At 36.4% G+C, this 12552-nt stretch overlaps 1 protein-coding gene across 1 annotated transcript in view; it reads right to left on the bottom strand.

Moving 5' to 3' along the window:
• Positions 1–12552, bottom strand: part of ANKRD28 (ankyrin repeat domain 28) — an 83005-nt gene that overhangs the window by 33867 nt on the left and 36586 nt on the right. The window contains exons 5-8 of the mRNA XM_009325699.1: positions 11446–11646; positions 10586–10673; positions 5530–5672; positions 4197–4409 (exon numbers count right to left, since the gene is read on the bottom strand). Of these exons, the coding sequence (XP_009323974.1) occupies positions 4197–4409; positions 5530–5672; positions 10586–10673; positions 11446–11646 (645 nt within the window). The remainder of the gene's footprint in view (positions 1–4196; positions 4410–5529; positions 5673–10585; positions 10674–11445; positions 11647–12552) is intronic.

Below are 12552 nucleotides of genomic sequence, written 5' to 3'. Positions count from 1 at the left end.
CTTCCAACCCAAACTATTCTGATTCTGTGATTATCTACAGTGCCTCTCTCCAGTCTAACAGTCTGCAGGTTCCTTTGCAACCTAGGAATAACATATGATGCAATTGTCTATCAACATACTAACATAGAACAGGTATAAAATTAAATGAAGATGATAATTTCCATGTTGAAGCTGAACTGCTACGTATAGGATTGCATTCAGAATTCCCTTCCTAGACATTGTCACTAGGGAAGGATATACAGAATCAGAACTAGTAGCCAAAGAGTTCTTTAAGCAATGGGACAGCAAGGCTCTATTTATTGAGCAAAGTACTGTTTCCTGAGATACCAGGAGGTTGGACTGCATAAGCAGGGAGGTGTCTTCAAAACTTTTGCTTCAACTTCCGTTTTTTATGCCTTTAAGGTCTTCTATCTAAATATTAAGTTAACTGCAGCTGACTGATTTTACGAGATCAGATAGGATCAGAGCACATGATAGAATAGCTACGGGCTAATAACTTTTGTTGTCTTCACTGAAATTCAATTAAGTGCGGTAATAGGAAAGAAATCACCCAAATCTCCTCTATCACTAGAGAAAACATATCCACAAAATACTTAAGATCATACAAAATTTGCCAAGAACAGTAATTGCTATTAGACAGAAGGAATTAACACACAGCAGAAGGTGTTCTATCAAGTGATTACTCAGATATTAACTGTACTCAGACTACTGAGCTTTACTGAGGGTCAGGGGAAATGTGGGTCTATCATGTCACAGCATTCCTCCAAGTGAAATCTCCCCCTAGCAACAATTTTTATGTTCTAGTATCACCAATGGAAGTAAAAAACTTTTTCTATTTAGGTCACTGAATTTTCAAGCAGCAAGGGGGCCCATAAAACAATTAATACTGTCCCATTACGTACGCGTTTCAACGTGTTCTTCCATGCATGGAAATCCTGAATAGTGAGGAGAGAGTGCTGCAGTAATGAGCAATACTTAACAGGATTCACTGTTCTACAGTACTATATAGACACTGACAAGGCTACAAAAACCAAGTATGAAATGATGTCCTCTGCCTACAGAGGTGATAAAAAGCATATAACATATTTCTACTGTTCCATTATCTTCTGCTACATATTTCCTTCTTGAGATGAGGCCAGCATCCACAGATATGCACAAGCACCCTCCATCTGCCATCAAGAAAAAGAGCGTTTCCTTTTTGCTCTCTCCACTAGGTCATCCACAGCAGAAAGTGCTCTAATAGTACTGTCTAGTCTTTTGAAACTGAACAGGCTTGGTTTCAATAAATACTTAGTAAGAATGCTCTAAAAGCATCCCATTTTAACTCTACAAATTGTTCTTAGCTACACAACATATTCTAATTCAATTTCCTTTCACTATTTGTTAGGGAATGTTCTCCTGATTAAATCCAAGATTTATCCTTATAGGCCTTTCCAGGGAAGCAGCAGTTGACTTGGAAACGATTTTCTTTTGCCCCAGTTCTTCCACTTTTCAAGAGTGCAAGTAGTAAGTTTTCAAATACAAGGTAAGGCTGTTCACACCTTCAGGTGCAAATCCACAGGCCAAATTCAGTCATACTGGAATAAATCCACAGAAATGCTACTAACAGAATTACAAGAGACACATGTTGGTGTGGAAACGGGATAAATGCTGTTTTCAAGCTATAATTGCTTAAATCCCTACACAACCCTGCTTGCTTAATTTTGCACTTAACAGTTTTGATAGTTACTAAATCAACACATTTTAATTACAGCCAACCTATAGCTAAAGCTAATAACCCTTTCCACTGTAAAGACATTTTATTCTGAGGCAGGTTAACTTCAGTAGCCAAATCTTTACTAAGCTCTTAGACTTCAGCTGAAATTCTCAGCTCTCTGATATGCTTCAGGCTGCATTTCCCAGCCCCATCACTATCATGTTTCAGAAAAAAATGATTCTGTCATCTCAGAGTAAGCTTAAGGGAAAACCCCGGTTTACCTAAATCTTCTAAGGATTTTTTTTTTTTTTAAGTTACAGAAACTGACAAATCTATACTTTGGATCCCGTAACTTAAAATTGAATGGGAAGGAAGGCGACAATACATCTCTCTGATGTTTAAAACATCTTTTGTCACCTCCAGACAAAAGTTCACCCACATTATAAACTTCAAAGAATTCAGGAACTTTGCCAGTCACTTTGAAGATATTAGCTATTCTCTGCACAATTTCTAAGTTAACTTAGTGTTATAACTAACTAAATGTAGTCAGTATCTACAGCATATACCATATGTAAAACAAAGATTCTTGTTTTCAGTTCAAACATAAAGATTACAGTAATCTTTAACAGTGTTTAATTACCCTAATAGAATTTTGGAAGTTTTTCATTTTCATTCCTAACCTACAATTAAGGTGTATTTGAAAATGAATAGCCAAAAAACCCCAAACCACCATTACTTGCTGCACATCTTTCTGAAGTGAAGCCCTCCCCACTTCTTTCTTCGACATCAGAAATATGCACAAAGTCATGACCCGTTGCAACCCAGCATATAGGAAAACAGTAATTCTTTGCTTGCTAATATTTATGTTTCTCTTGTTCTTATTTGTGTAAATAACATATGTACATAATCATTAGTATATTTAACATTGTGGGATTACTTTCATGGCAGAACATACATTACTGAGAAATGATGTTTCAAGAATGTAGGACAGAAGTCAGCCCTGTAAGACTAAACCCTCAGTCATATCCAATCTGGGACATTATGCAGAGCAGAAAGCTGGCAACAAAAAGTAAATGGACTGTGACCCGTGTATTTTAGCCCAAGTTGGCAATAAACCCTTTAGCACTGCTCCTTACTTCTCCAGGGCACTTCGGTGATGAATTTTTCCACAGCTGAGTTTAAGTACGTTTCCATTAAATGAGCTGCATGTTTAAATATATGTAAAAGTGAGCAGTAACATGTATCTAAGATTTCTCCACATCAAATAGCTTATTTTTAAATTACTCCCAAATTTTCAGTGGGCTACAGATTTTGTACTAACAATAGATATAAACTGTATTTTAGAATTAGTTAGCTTAAAATCAGTGTGCATATCTTACATGAAGTGAGCCACAAACCCCACGATTTTTAACAGAAATGTTAGCTATTCTAACATTCACCTCTTATCCAGATTGTGCTGAAATTCAGGCATAACTATTAAACAGATTATTTATTTATTTAAAGAAACAAAAGGATAGATAATTCTCTTCCTGCCACATGTGGGCAACAGTACAGGCAATTAGATATTTTGTAAGAGGAACACTTCGACTCTTCATTCCATATACGCGTTTCCCACTTCCCCCAGCCTGAAACCTGTCAAGACACCAGATACTGCCACTGAGTATTTATGAACACAGTTAAGTTTTCATTACTAGAGTAAAAATCAACTTAATATAAAACGGAAGGTCTCTCATCTCTCTCTCACATCTCAAGACTCTACCCTACACACTTGAAAAGATAATAAAAGATATAGGTTATAGTTTGCTTTTATGCTTGTGTGGATTAGAAATTCTACCTACACTAAGACTGGATTCTAAGGAATATTCTGCAGCCAAAGACTTGTGACCAATTAGAGATGTAAAACTTACACTGGCTCTGCTCACAAAGTTCTGCTGGAGTAATTAAAAAACCAGCTGTTTAAGACTTTCCATTGGCCTAATCTACTTATCTTTGTATTTTTAATACACCCTTCACAACTCTCCCTTATTAATTAGATTTTAGGATCTTATGTTATCAGCTCTTCAATTGCTCCAGCAATTAGCCCGTTCATACACATTTCTCTGAAACATCCTTGATTTCGTTAGTGCTGCTTATTTATAAGAAAAACGTGTTCTTTTGCATTTTTCCATATGATTTGCTCTTACTCCTATGAATAGACTAGGGAAGACAAATTATGTGGAATTCTGACATTTAAATATAATCAAGATTGACCAGACAGTATTGTCACCTTTCTTCTTTACCCTTTTGTGCTATTTACTGCATCCCATTGAGGTTTTCAGATTCAGATCAAGTTCCTTGAAGCAACATACTGGCTCATTTTTTCTATAGTACTTTTCACAGAAGTACTCCATCCATCAGTGGGAACTTCTAAATGTTATTGTAACAATGATTTTGAAAAATTACCTCTGATAAAGATGTACTGCATCTTTAAGAGTGAATGGATGGCTTTGGATTCACCTACCTTCATATTTACTTCTGCTCCATTACAGACCAAAAGCTCTAAACACAATGCTCCATGTGTTGATGCAGCAGCAAAGTGCAAAGGTGTAAACCCCTTCTCATTCATTTGATTTACATTAGCACCGCAATCTATGAGTTCATTCACTACAACATCTTGCCCGTTGTAGCAAGCTACGTGGAGAGGAGTATTTCCATAGGCATTTGGTTCATTCATCTGTCAGAGGAAAAAAACACAACAGGATTAGTTAGCAGGCAAAAACCTGTACTACTGCAGCATTTAATTACGACAAAGAAAAATCTCATGTCATGAGACTTCTCCTCCATTACATTTTGGAACGCTTCAAAACCAGAAATTAAAAGCAAGTTCTGGATGTAGTACTTCGATTGAGAAGCGTGTACCAGGGAAGAGTATCATTACTTTACAAGTAAGCCAACCTCCTCCCATTGTCTCCACACCAGTTTCCTGTACGCAGTATGCAACTTGACAGAACACATGTATGGAAAAAATGTTAACAGCGGCAATTTGCACAGGCACTACAGACTATAAGCACAGCACGGACCTCCATCATTTTTCAACAACATTTGTGGGTTTCCGTTAAAAACAGAGGTCAAAGGGACTTTTTTTTGGGGGGTGGGGTGTGTGTGGGGGGTGGGGTGGTACAGAAGTAGAATTTGTTGTTGTGCACAACATGATACTGAACTCTGATCTACTTCTCAAGATAGAACTTTGGCAGCATTCTCCAGCCTTGTAAGACTAACATGTGATGCACAATGTAGATTTCTTACACAGTTTCACAGTTTGTTGTTAACACACTTTCTATATGCAGGTACTGTAGTACTGTGCAGTCTTTTAATCTATTTTGCATTTCAATATTAATACGGCCTTCCTTACTGTAGTATTGAAGTTTCTCACAATTTTTAGTATTTCCCAAAACCTACGTGGTCTAAGAAAGTCAGTAACATCTATATTTTACAAATAACTGAAGCAAAAGAGTTTAATTTCCTGCAGTTCAAAAAGGACTGTGTGGCAAAGCTAGGAACGGAATTCCTATTTCCTGAGTTCCAGTCCAATGAACTAAGAGTAAGAAATACCAAATGAACAAAAAAACCTACTAAATACAAATTTATTTCCAAATAATTGTGCAAAATCTGCAAGGCTCTTAAGTTACTTGGGAGAATGAGGTTTTAAAACAAAAAAAGCATGTGAATGAAGATCCTTGGAAATACTGTTTTCACTATATCATAACCTGCCTCTAAATAGTGTGCTGCAATACTAACAAGAGCATTTCAAACAAACAAACAAAAATGTATCAGTTTGTTTTATTCTTCCTTACATCAACTCCAAGATCTAGAAGATATTTGACTACACTGATCATCCCACTAGATGCTGCAGCATGTAAGGGTGTATATGATTTCTTGTCTTTGCATGTCACTTCAGCTCCATGGGCCACAAGTAATTTCACAACTTCAATATGACCTAAAAGAATAAAGACAAAAAGAATGAAGCTGCATTTTGTATTAACCAGCTCAAGTTTACAAACTTAGTAATTGTACAATTGTTATAACATGAACAAGACATTATCCATTTGGACCTGATCTGGAAAATAAAGAATTGTTCTTGTATTCTAATTGTATCATGAACTATAAAAGCAAGATAAAATATTCATCTTCAGAAAAGAGTATTTCCACATACCCCCTCCAATAATCATACTATTTATACTGCAAAAATAATCCTGTATAATAAAAAAATAATCTTGTCTTCTGCTTACACAGAAGCATTTTTTTTGAAGATTTGAGAACTAGAGAGGTGAAATAACTTTGTAATTATTAAACATTTACTGCAAATTTCTGTTAACAACTTGAAAGAGAATGTGACTGTCAGTCTTCCACCTTCACCTCAACTGCAAGCATGCCCATTATGGTTTTTAAGGCCTTCAGCATAAACTTCGAAAAAATTACACAAACATGAAAAGAAGAAAATATTCTATTTTTAAATAAAAATATATCCCCCCCCCCCAATCCAACTTTCTTTACTTGCAAAGCCTTTAAAATGTTGACCCAAATCATACAGGATTTAACAAAGCTGTATTTTCAAAACTGACTCAGGCCTCTGAGGAACCGTAGCCTTTTGAAAGCATCAACTATTCTCCCGAGTCACTGGGATGAGAGTAAGAGTCGAGTGGGATCATGGGGAAGGGATGAGCTCAGGGAAGTTCCAGGTAGGAGGGTGGAAAAGTGAAGGGAAGGCGGGGAGCCCACCCTGAAGTAGCGGGCAGTCACTCTCACCACCAGCTTTGTGGCTGGGCCAGGGGCCCCAACACTGCACTGCTGCTGCGAAGGGCAACCAGCTTTCCCCTTCACCGTGCCCGCATGCTCCCCCTCTAGCTTGCACGCAGTTGTGACACTGCACGCTAAGAGAAAAGCTATGGAAACGGGGTAACCCAGAAAATCTGGCATTCTTGCTCTGTTAATTTAGCTGCCAAACAAGTCCATCACTGAAAACACACAGGTAATCATGACAAAGCCTGCAGAATAAAGGAGCAGACTTGAGTTAAATAGCCCACGATACATTTAGTGCTTTACCCTTGTAACTGACCCATACAGACAGATGTGGGATTCTTTGTTTTACCTTTCAAGTGACACCCTTACCTTACTTAAAAAAGTGGTGAGGGGCACACTGAATACATTTGCTTATCCAGTCAGACATCTAAGTAAAAAGTATCAAATCCAGCCTTCGGTTTAAGTGCTTCATAAAAAGTGAGGGTCTTTGCTTTTTCAATGACTAAGGGAATTTGCAAAAGTTTGAATAGTAGTGTCTACCCAAAGGAATACAGAAAAAGCTATTTTGATAAACATTCGGTCACCATGATACCTTGTTTTACGCTCATGCCCAACAACGTACAAAACGACATTTCACTAGCTATACTGATCAGAAACATAGTTTACCAGTGCAATGTGAAGTGCTGCAATATTTCACTTCTGAATTACTTCAGTATTGTAGAAAAGAAGAGAAAGAGAAATGTAAACACGATACTCATCTTCTGACCCAAATATAACAGGGACAAGAACAAAAACAAGCCCTACATGAGAGACAGAAGTATAGAAGATATTGAAAGCAGTGAAAGGATGAGAGACACTGAACAGAACAGTGGCAGAAAAACTTTAAAGAGAAAAAAAACCCAAAAAATCCCTGACCTGCATTGAAAACGCAAGCAGCAATCAGTGGAAGACACTCAAACAGAAGAGCAAGGTACTTGAAGTGGGAAGCGCTGAGGAGCCATCCTGATACACTAATGAGGGCGACGCTAGCACGCAAGAATGAAAGTCCATTTTAGTCGCAGCATTGCAGCTGGACAGCAACGGAGCCGGGTGGAAAGCAGGAAGGAAGGGAAACAATGGATATAACCCTAGAAAGTTATTTATAGTACAGTGACGAAAAGCATAACTTCTTTTTTTATTCCATGGTCAGTTTTATACAGTGGAAAAGCTTTAAGGCTTTCTTCAAACAATTGGAGCAGTGTAAAATGGCTCTAAATAGTGAGAGAGAATGTCACAGGTTTTTTTTCCTTGTTTGAAGACTTTCAAAAGCTTTTTCTACTCTACTGTCTGCAAGGATATTTAGGTTGATCGACGTCAGATAAATTACAGTTTTCCCACCCAAACACTGTTCATTAACAGTTTCCTGTTAATAGCCTATGAAATAGCACTGACTAAAATTGGAATAAATGTAGCTTATCTGAAAAATAGAAGACTTTTCTCTCATCTAGGTGAGCACAAGCCAGAAAATATCTCTGTTCTCTACTGACGCTCGTCAGATCTCTGCCATTTCATGCACAAGTTTCATTCAACAAAATTTTGCAAATAGTCACCTTGAGTAAGGTGGTTGGACAGCCTGTCACAGACATTGCTTTGCATATGTATGTAGATTACAAAATACTAATACAAAATATCACAAAGAACATTGGATCAATAATGAAGATTGTTCTTTAACTTCTCTGTTTCAAGTACTGGTATCAGTACCTGAAGTGCAATATCATACAGCTTCAAATTTTAAGTTATGAGTATTAATGCTGTGACGATCACTTCATAGTTCACTGGCACAGTCAAGTCTTTTTCTCTGAAGACAGCTCAACAGGGTCCTGTCTTTCTTTTTAGCATTTCACATATGGATTTCACAGCCTTATTTTACATTGCTATCAGATTATTTCAGACCTGTATTGTCAGGGACATAAGACTAATGTGAAATTGGCCTGAAACACAGAGTTGTGCAGAGACAACAGTTAGTAACTCCATTTTTCTGTGAATCGAGGTGTTTGTGAGAAGATCACTCTTACAACCGTTGAGATCTTAAGAACAAGCCCAATTTTGTAAATGTGTAGTTTTGCATTTGTAAAGACCAGAATTCTCAGTCCTTGGACCAAAGTACATTTCATACAACAAACAACTCAATTATCAACGCCCAAAACTCAGGGTAAGGTTTTTGGCGACTGCATTTAAATACGTGTTGCCCCACATAGTACTGCATATTGTTTTGCTCAGTATGTAAGTTTAAAATTTTATTTCCACTTTTAAGTTACTGCTTCCATTTGCTCTTTCCTAGCAAGACTGGGAAACATTGCTTGGAAAAATGTAACAACTCCAAAGCAATTATATAAGATACTCAATGCAACAGAATCACAGATGAGAAATATGTTTAATTAGCAACCTTAAGTCTGTTTTTAGGAACCACCCCCCACGCATACACATTACACAGCATTATGCCTATTTATAAGTAATTCTCTCATTCATCATAATGAGCATTAATACCAAACTGCATATTGAGGGGCATTTTGCCTAAGACCAGACCTCCAAGGCAGAGTTATCCCAGACTTAGAGATATCAACATAATGAGTCCATGTAATTTCCTAGTTTATGTATGTTTATTTATTGGTTTGATAACAGATACAGTAAAATTAGTTTGTTTTACTCAGGGAAGGGGCAATATAGATATTACTCTCCCTGTACATTAACTTAAATGTTTGTCAAAAATACAAGGTGCTCCTTTATAAACCCTATATATAAAGGTTTTTACTGAGACAGTCATTCCAAGTAGTATTTTCCTCTTATAACTGGAACAAAAAGGTTCACATTTTTAGATCACCTCTGAAAAAACAAAAGCTGCCATAAATAATAGGACCCTGTTCTCTTCCTGACTCTTCTTCTCCTTAAGTTTTATAAGATGGTATCTTAGGCATATAGATATGTATTTTCTGAAGAATTTAAAATTTAGGAAAATGCAGATCATCAAAACATAACAGGAACAAAAAGTTACATATAATGAAGTCTTATTTCCCCATTTCATCTTCGAAGAAATTCCCAGGCATGCAGATTCATATAATACTGATGCTACTGCTTTTATTCTTCTCCCTTGGCTGGATAAAATTATGAAGCAATAAGCTAAAATACTGAATAACAATCACGACCATGGAATCATCTCCACTGGCTTCTTCCTGAAATTGATACTGAAACTTAATCGTTCACTGCTCATAGACAACACATGTTGCATGTGTTCAAGGGCATTTTTAGACATTTTCTGGAAGTCAAAGAGGCATTATGTTTTTTGGCTTCTGAGCAGGTACAACATATTCTGCAATGACAAATACAATCCGCAGTTGCATGCAAATTACTTAGAAACAAAGTAATTAGCCAAAGCTGAGAAGTCTTTGTCACTGTCAGCCTAGAACTCTTAATCTGCATTTTCTATGATTCACCTTCCAATGGTTTATATTGCTCATATTTTAAATGAAACTTGAGAAACAAAGCTCTACTATTTATTATAGCTATGCTGAAGAAAACTGCCACTTAATAAAATGACAGTCTGATAAAAGGCAATGAAGTACATTACTCTGACAGTACTGCCAGTGCATTGATTAATACCATGAGAACAATAATTATCCACTCCTGGAATAAGAATGGCAAGGCAAGAATTTGGGAGTCTTAGAAATGAAATGTTATTCTTTTAAAATACAATCCCCAAGGTTGGTGTGACAATCCTCTGTTTCAGGTGCCACTTGCATTAATTGCTTACTTTCTATTTAGCATTATTGCAGAAGTTTTCACCTGTGATTAGATGCCTGCTGATTGAGGAAGATAGTTCCTTCTTTTTAAAGAACCAAATTACTTACTTTTTCAACAAATTGATTTTTCTCACCACAAAAACACATTTACAAGGCAATCTGAAATATACAATTAATGGTTTTCTGGCAGACACAGATAACCTCAATGCTTACAATGTAAATATTTTCCTAGAAATATATAAAACCACTAAACATTAGGTGATTTTTTTTACTAAACATTAGCCGATTTTTTTTTTTACTACCACAATAGTAATCAACTGAAATATATACTTACCCATATATGCTGCCCAATGTATAGCTCGTCTGTCTTTCTTGTCAAATGCATTAATATTGGCCCCTCTAGACAAAAGTAAGCTGACCATCTGAGATAAACAGAAAGAAAAGAAATCCTCTATTCATAATGGAAAACTCTGCTTAAAGTTAGACAAAGAAAATCATAGGAGAAAACAAAAATATATACATTTTCAAAGGATTTACATGTGTTGTTTTTTGACTATTCCATAAGCTTGAAAAAAACCTGTCTGCCCACCTTGGCAGCAATAATGAAGTGACTGTAAAGAACAGAAAAGTCGATGTCAACAAAACTATTTCCCAGTTAAATATGGCAAAGCTGTGGAATCTTTAAAATCTTCAGGCTACTACTAAGGGATTCACTAAAGGCAATCACTAAAAGCAAGCCTATTGACAATTTGTCTCCAACTACCTATACACAATTACAATGGGAATTTCTCAGTGGACATTTTTCAGGGCTTGAAACCTAGCGAGTTAGAGCTTATTACATGTATTTCCTCCATATTTCAGTGACAACACATTCCATATGTTCACTATCTACTGAACAGAAAAATATCTTCTTTTTTCCATTTTAAATTTATCTATTACTGGTTTAACTCCACTGAACTCAGGCAAATTTGCTTCTGTCTTAAGAAAGGTGAATGATGTAATAACCTTCCAACTAAATGATGTAACATGTATTTTCTACAACCATTTTGTACACAGATGCATACAAAAGACAAATTCAAATAGCCTTGGAGTTTTTTGAGGGGATGGGAAACATTATTTTAAACTGAGAAACTAAACATCAGAAACACGAGGGACAGAACGAGTGGGAAACAAGCTAAGAAATATAGCTCTTACCTCAACATGTCCACTGAAGGCTGCATGATGCAATGCAGTTCTGCCTGCTCGATCAGACACATTTACGTTGCTTAGGAGAGGCACCAAAGCTTCAGCACATTTCACAGCTTTGTTTGCAGCTGCTATATGTAGGGGTGTCTGCCAGTTTTTATCACGAGCATTGACATCCGCTGAATGCTTTAACAACACCTGAACAGCATCCTGAAAGCATTTACAAAAAAACCAAGCCACTTAGTAAAGATTTGAAATGCCAGCCTTAAATCCAAGGACAGTATAATGGTATAGAACTATTTACAATTTGTTCTTTTGTCAAGAATGTTCTTTTGTCAATCCCAATGCTCTGGGATTTGTACTTTATCATAAATCCAGATCTGGGGATGCTCTCAAGAACATGAGCAATATACTCCTTACAGGACTCAACTGAGTCAATCATTTCCAGGTCTTTTATTCAGTTCCTTAAGCTGGCTGGCAAATTGTTTTGTCATCACAACTAACTTCCAAAGCTCAATAAACCTCGTTAGGATTTCTTCCATTGCTAAGGATTAGTGAAGTACTATGAACTTATAATATATTTTCATCAATGTGCCAAGCAAAATTTTTGAACTAAGTCTAGAAATGGCAAAGAGAAGAGCAGCTTATTAAATGTACATTTAGAGAACCACAGATAACAGAGCATGGTCACAAAAAGTTTCAACATATACTGTTGCAAAACTCCTGGAAACCATTTGAAATTGTTGCACTGAATTCCATCACAAAAAGATTATTCATTTCCTTTTGTTAAAAGTACAGACTGTGAAAATTTGACAAATAAGACTGTAATTCTTACAGCAAGATAAACAAATGCACATTAAAATACGTGCACACAATCGGAATGCATAAAAATAAATCTGTTGGCAATATCAACATGACAATGAATACTACATTTTACATCAACTTCATGACCTTCCCATAATTCAGTAATTGCTTTCAGTGACTGCCAACTCAAACAAATGGTTGGCACTTTGAACTTAAAACATGTTACCACAAGTAGTTACTGGAAATTTCGAATTACACTGGGGTACAATAGCTAGGTATTATTCTCAGCCAGGAGCAGAATGCTAAGTAACA

This window comes from Pygoscelis adeliae, unplaced genomic scaffold (genome assembly GCF_000699105.1).
Source record: "Pygoscelis adeliae isolate BGI_AS28 unplaced genomic scaffold, ASM69910v1 Scaffold226, whole genome shotgun sequence".
NCBI lineage: Eukaryota > Metazoa > Chordata > Aves > Sphenisciformes > Spheniscidae > Pygoscelis > Pygoscelis adeliae.
Note: the sequence above shows the minus strand (reverse complement) of the source record. Positions and strands in the feature narration are given on the sequence as shown.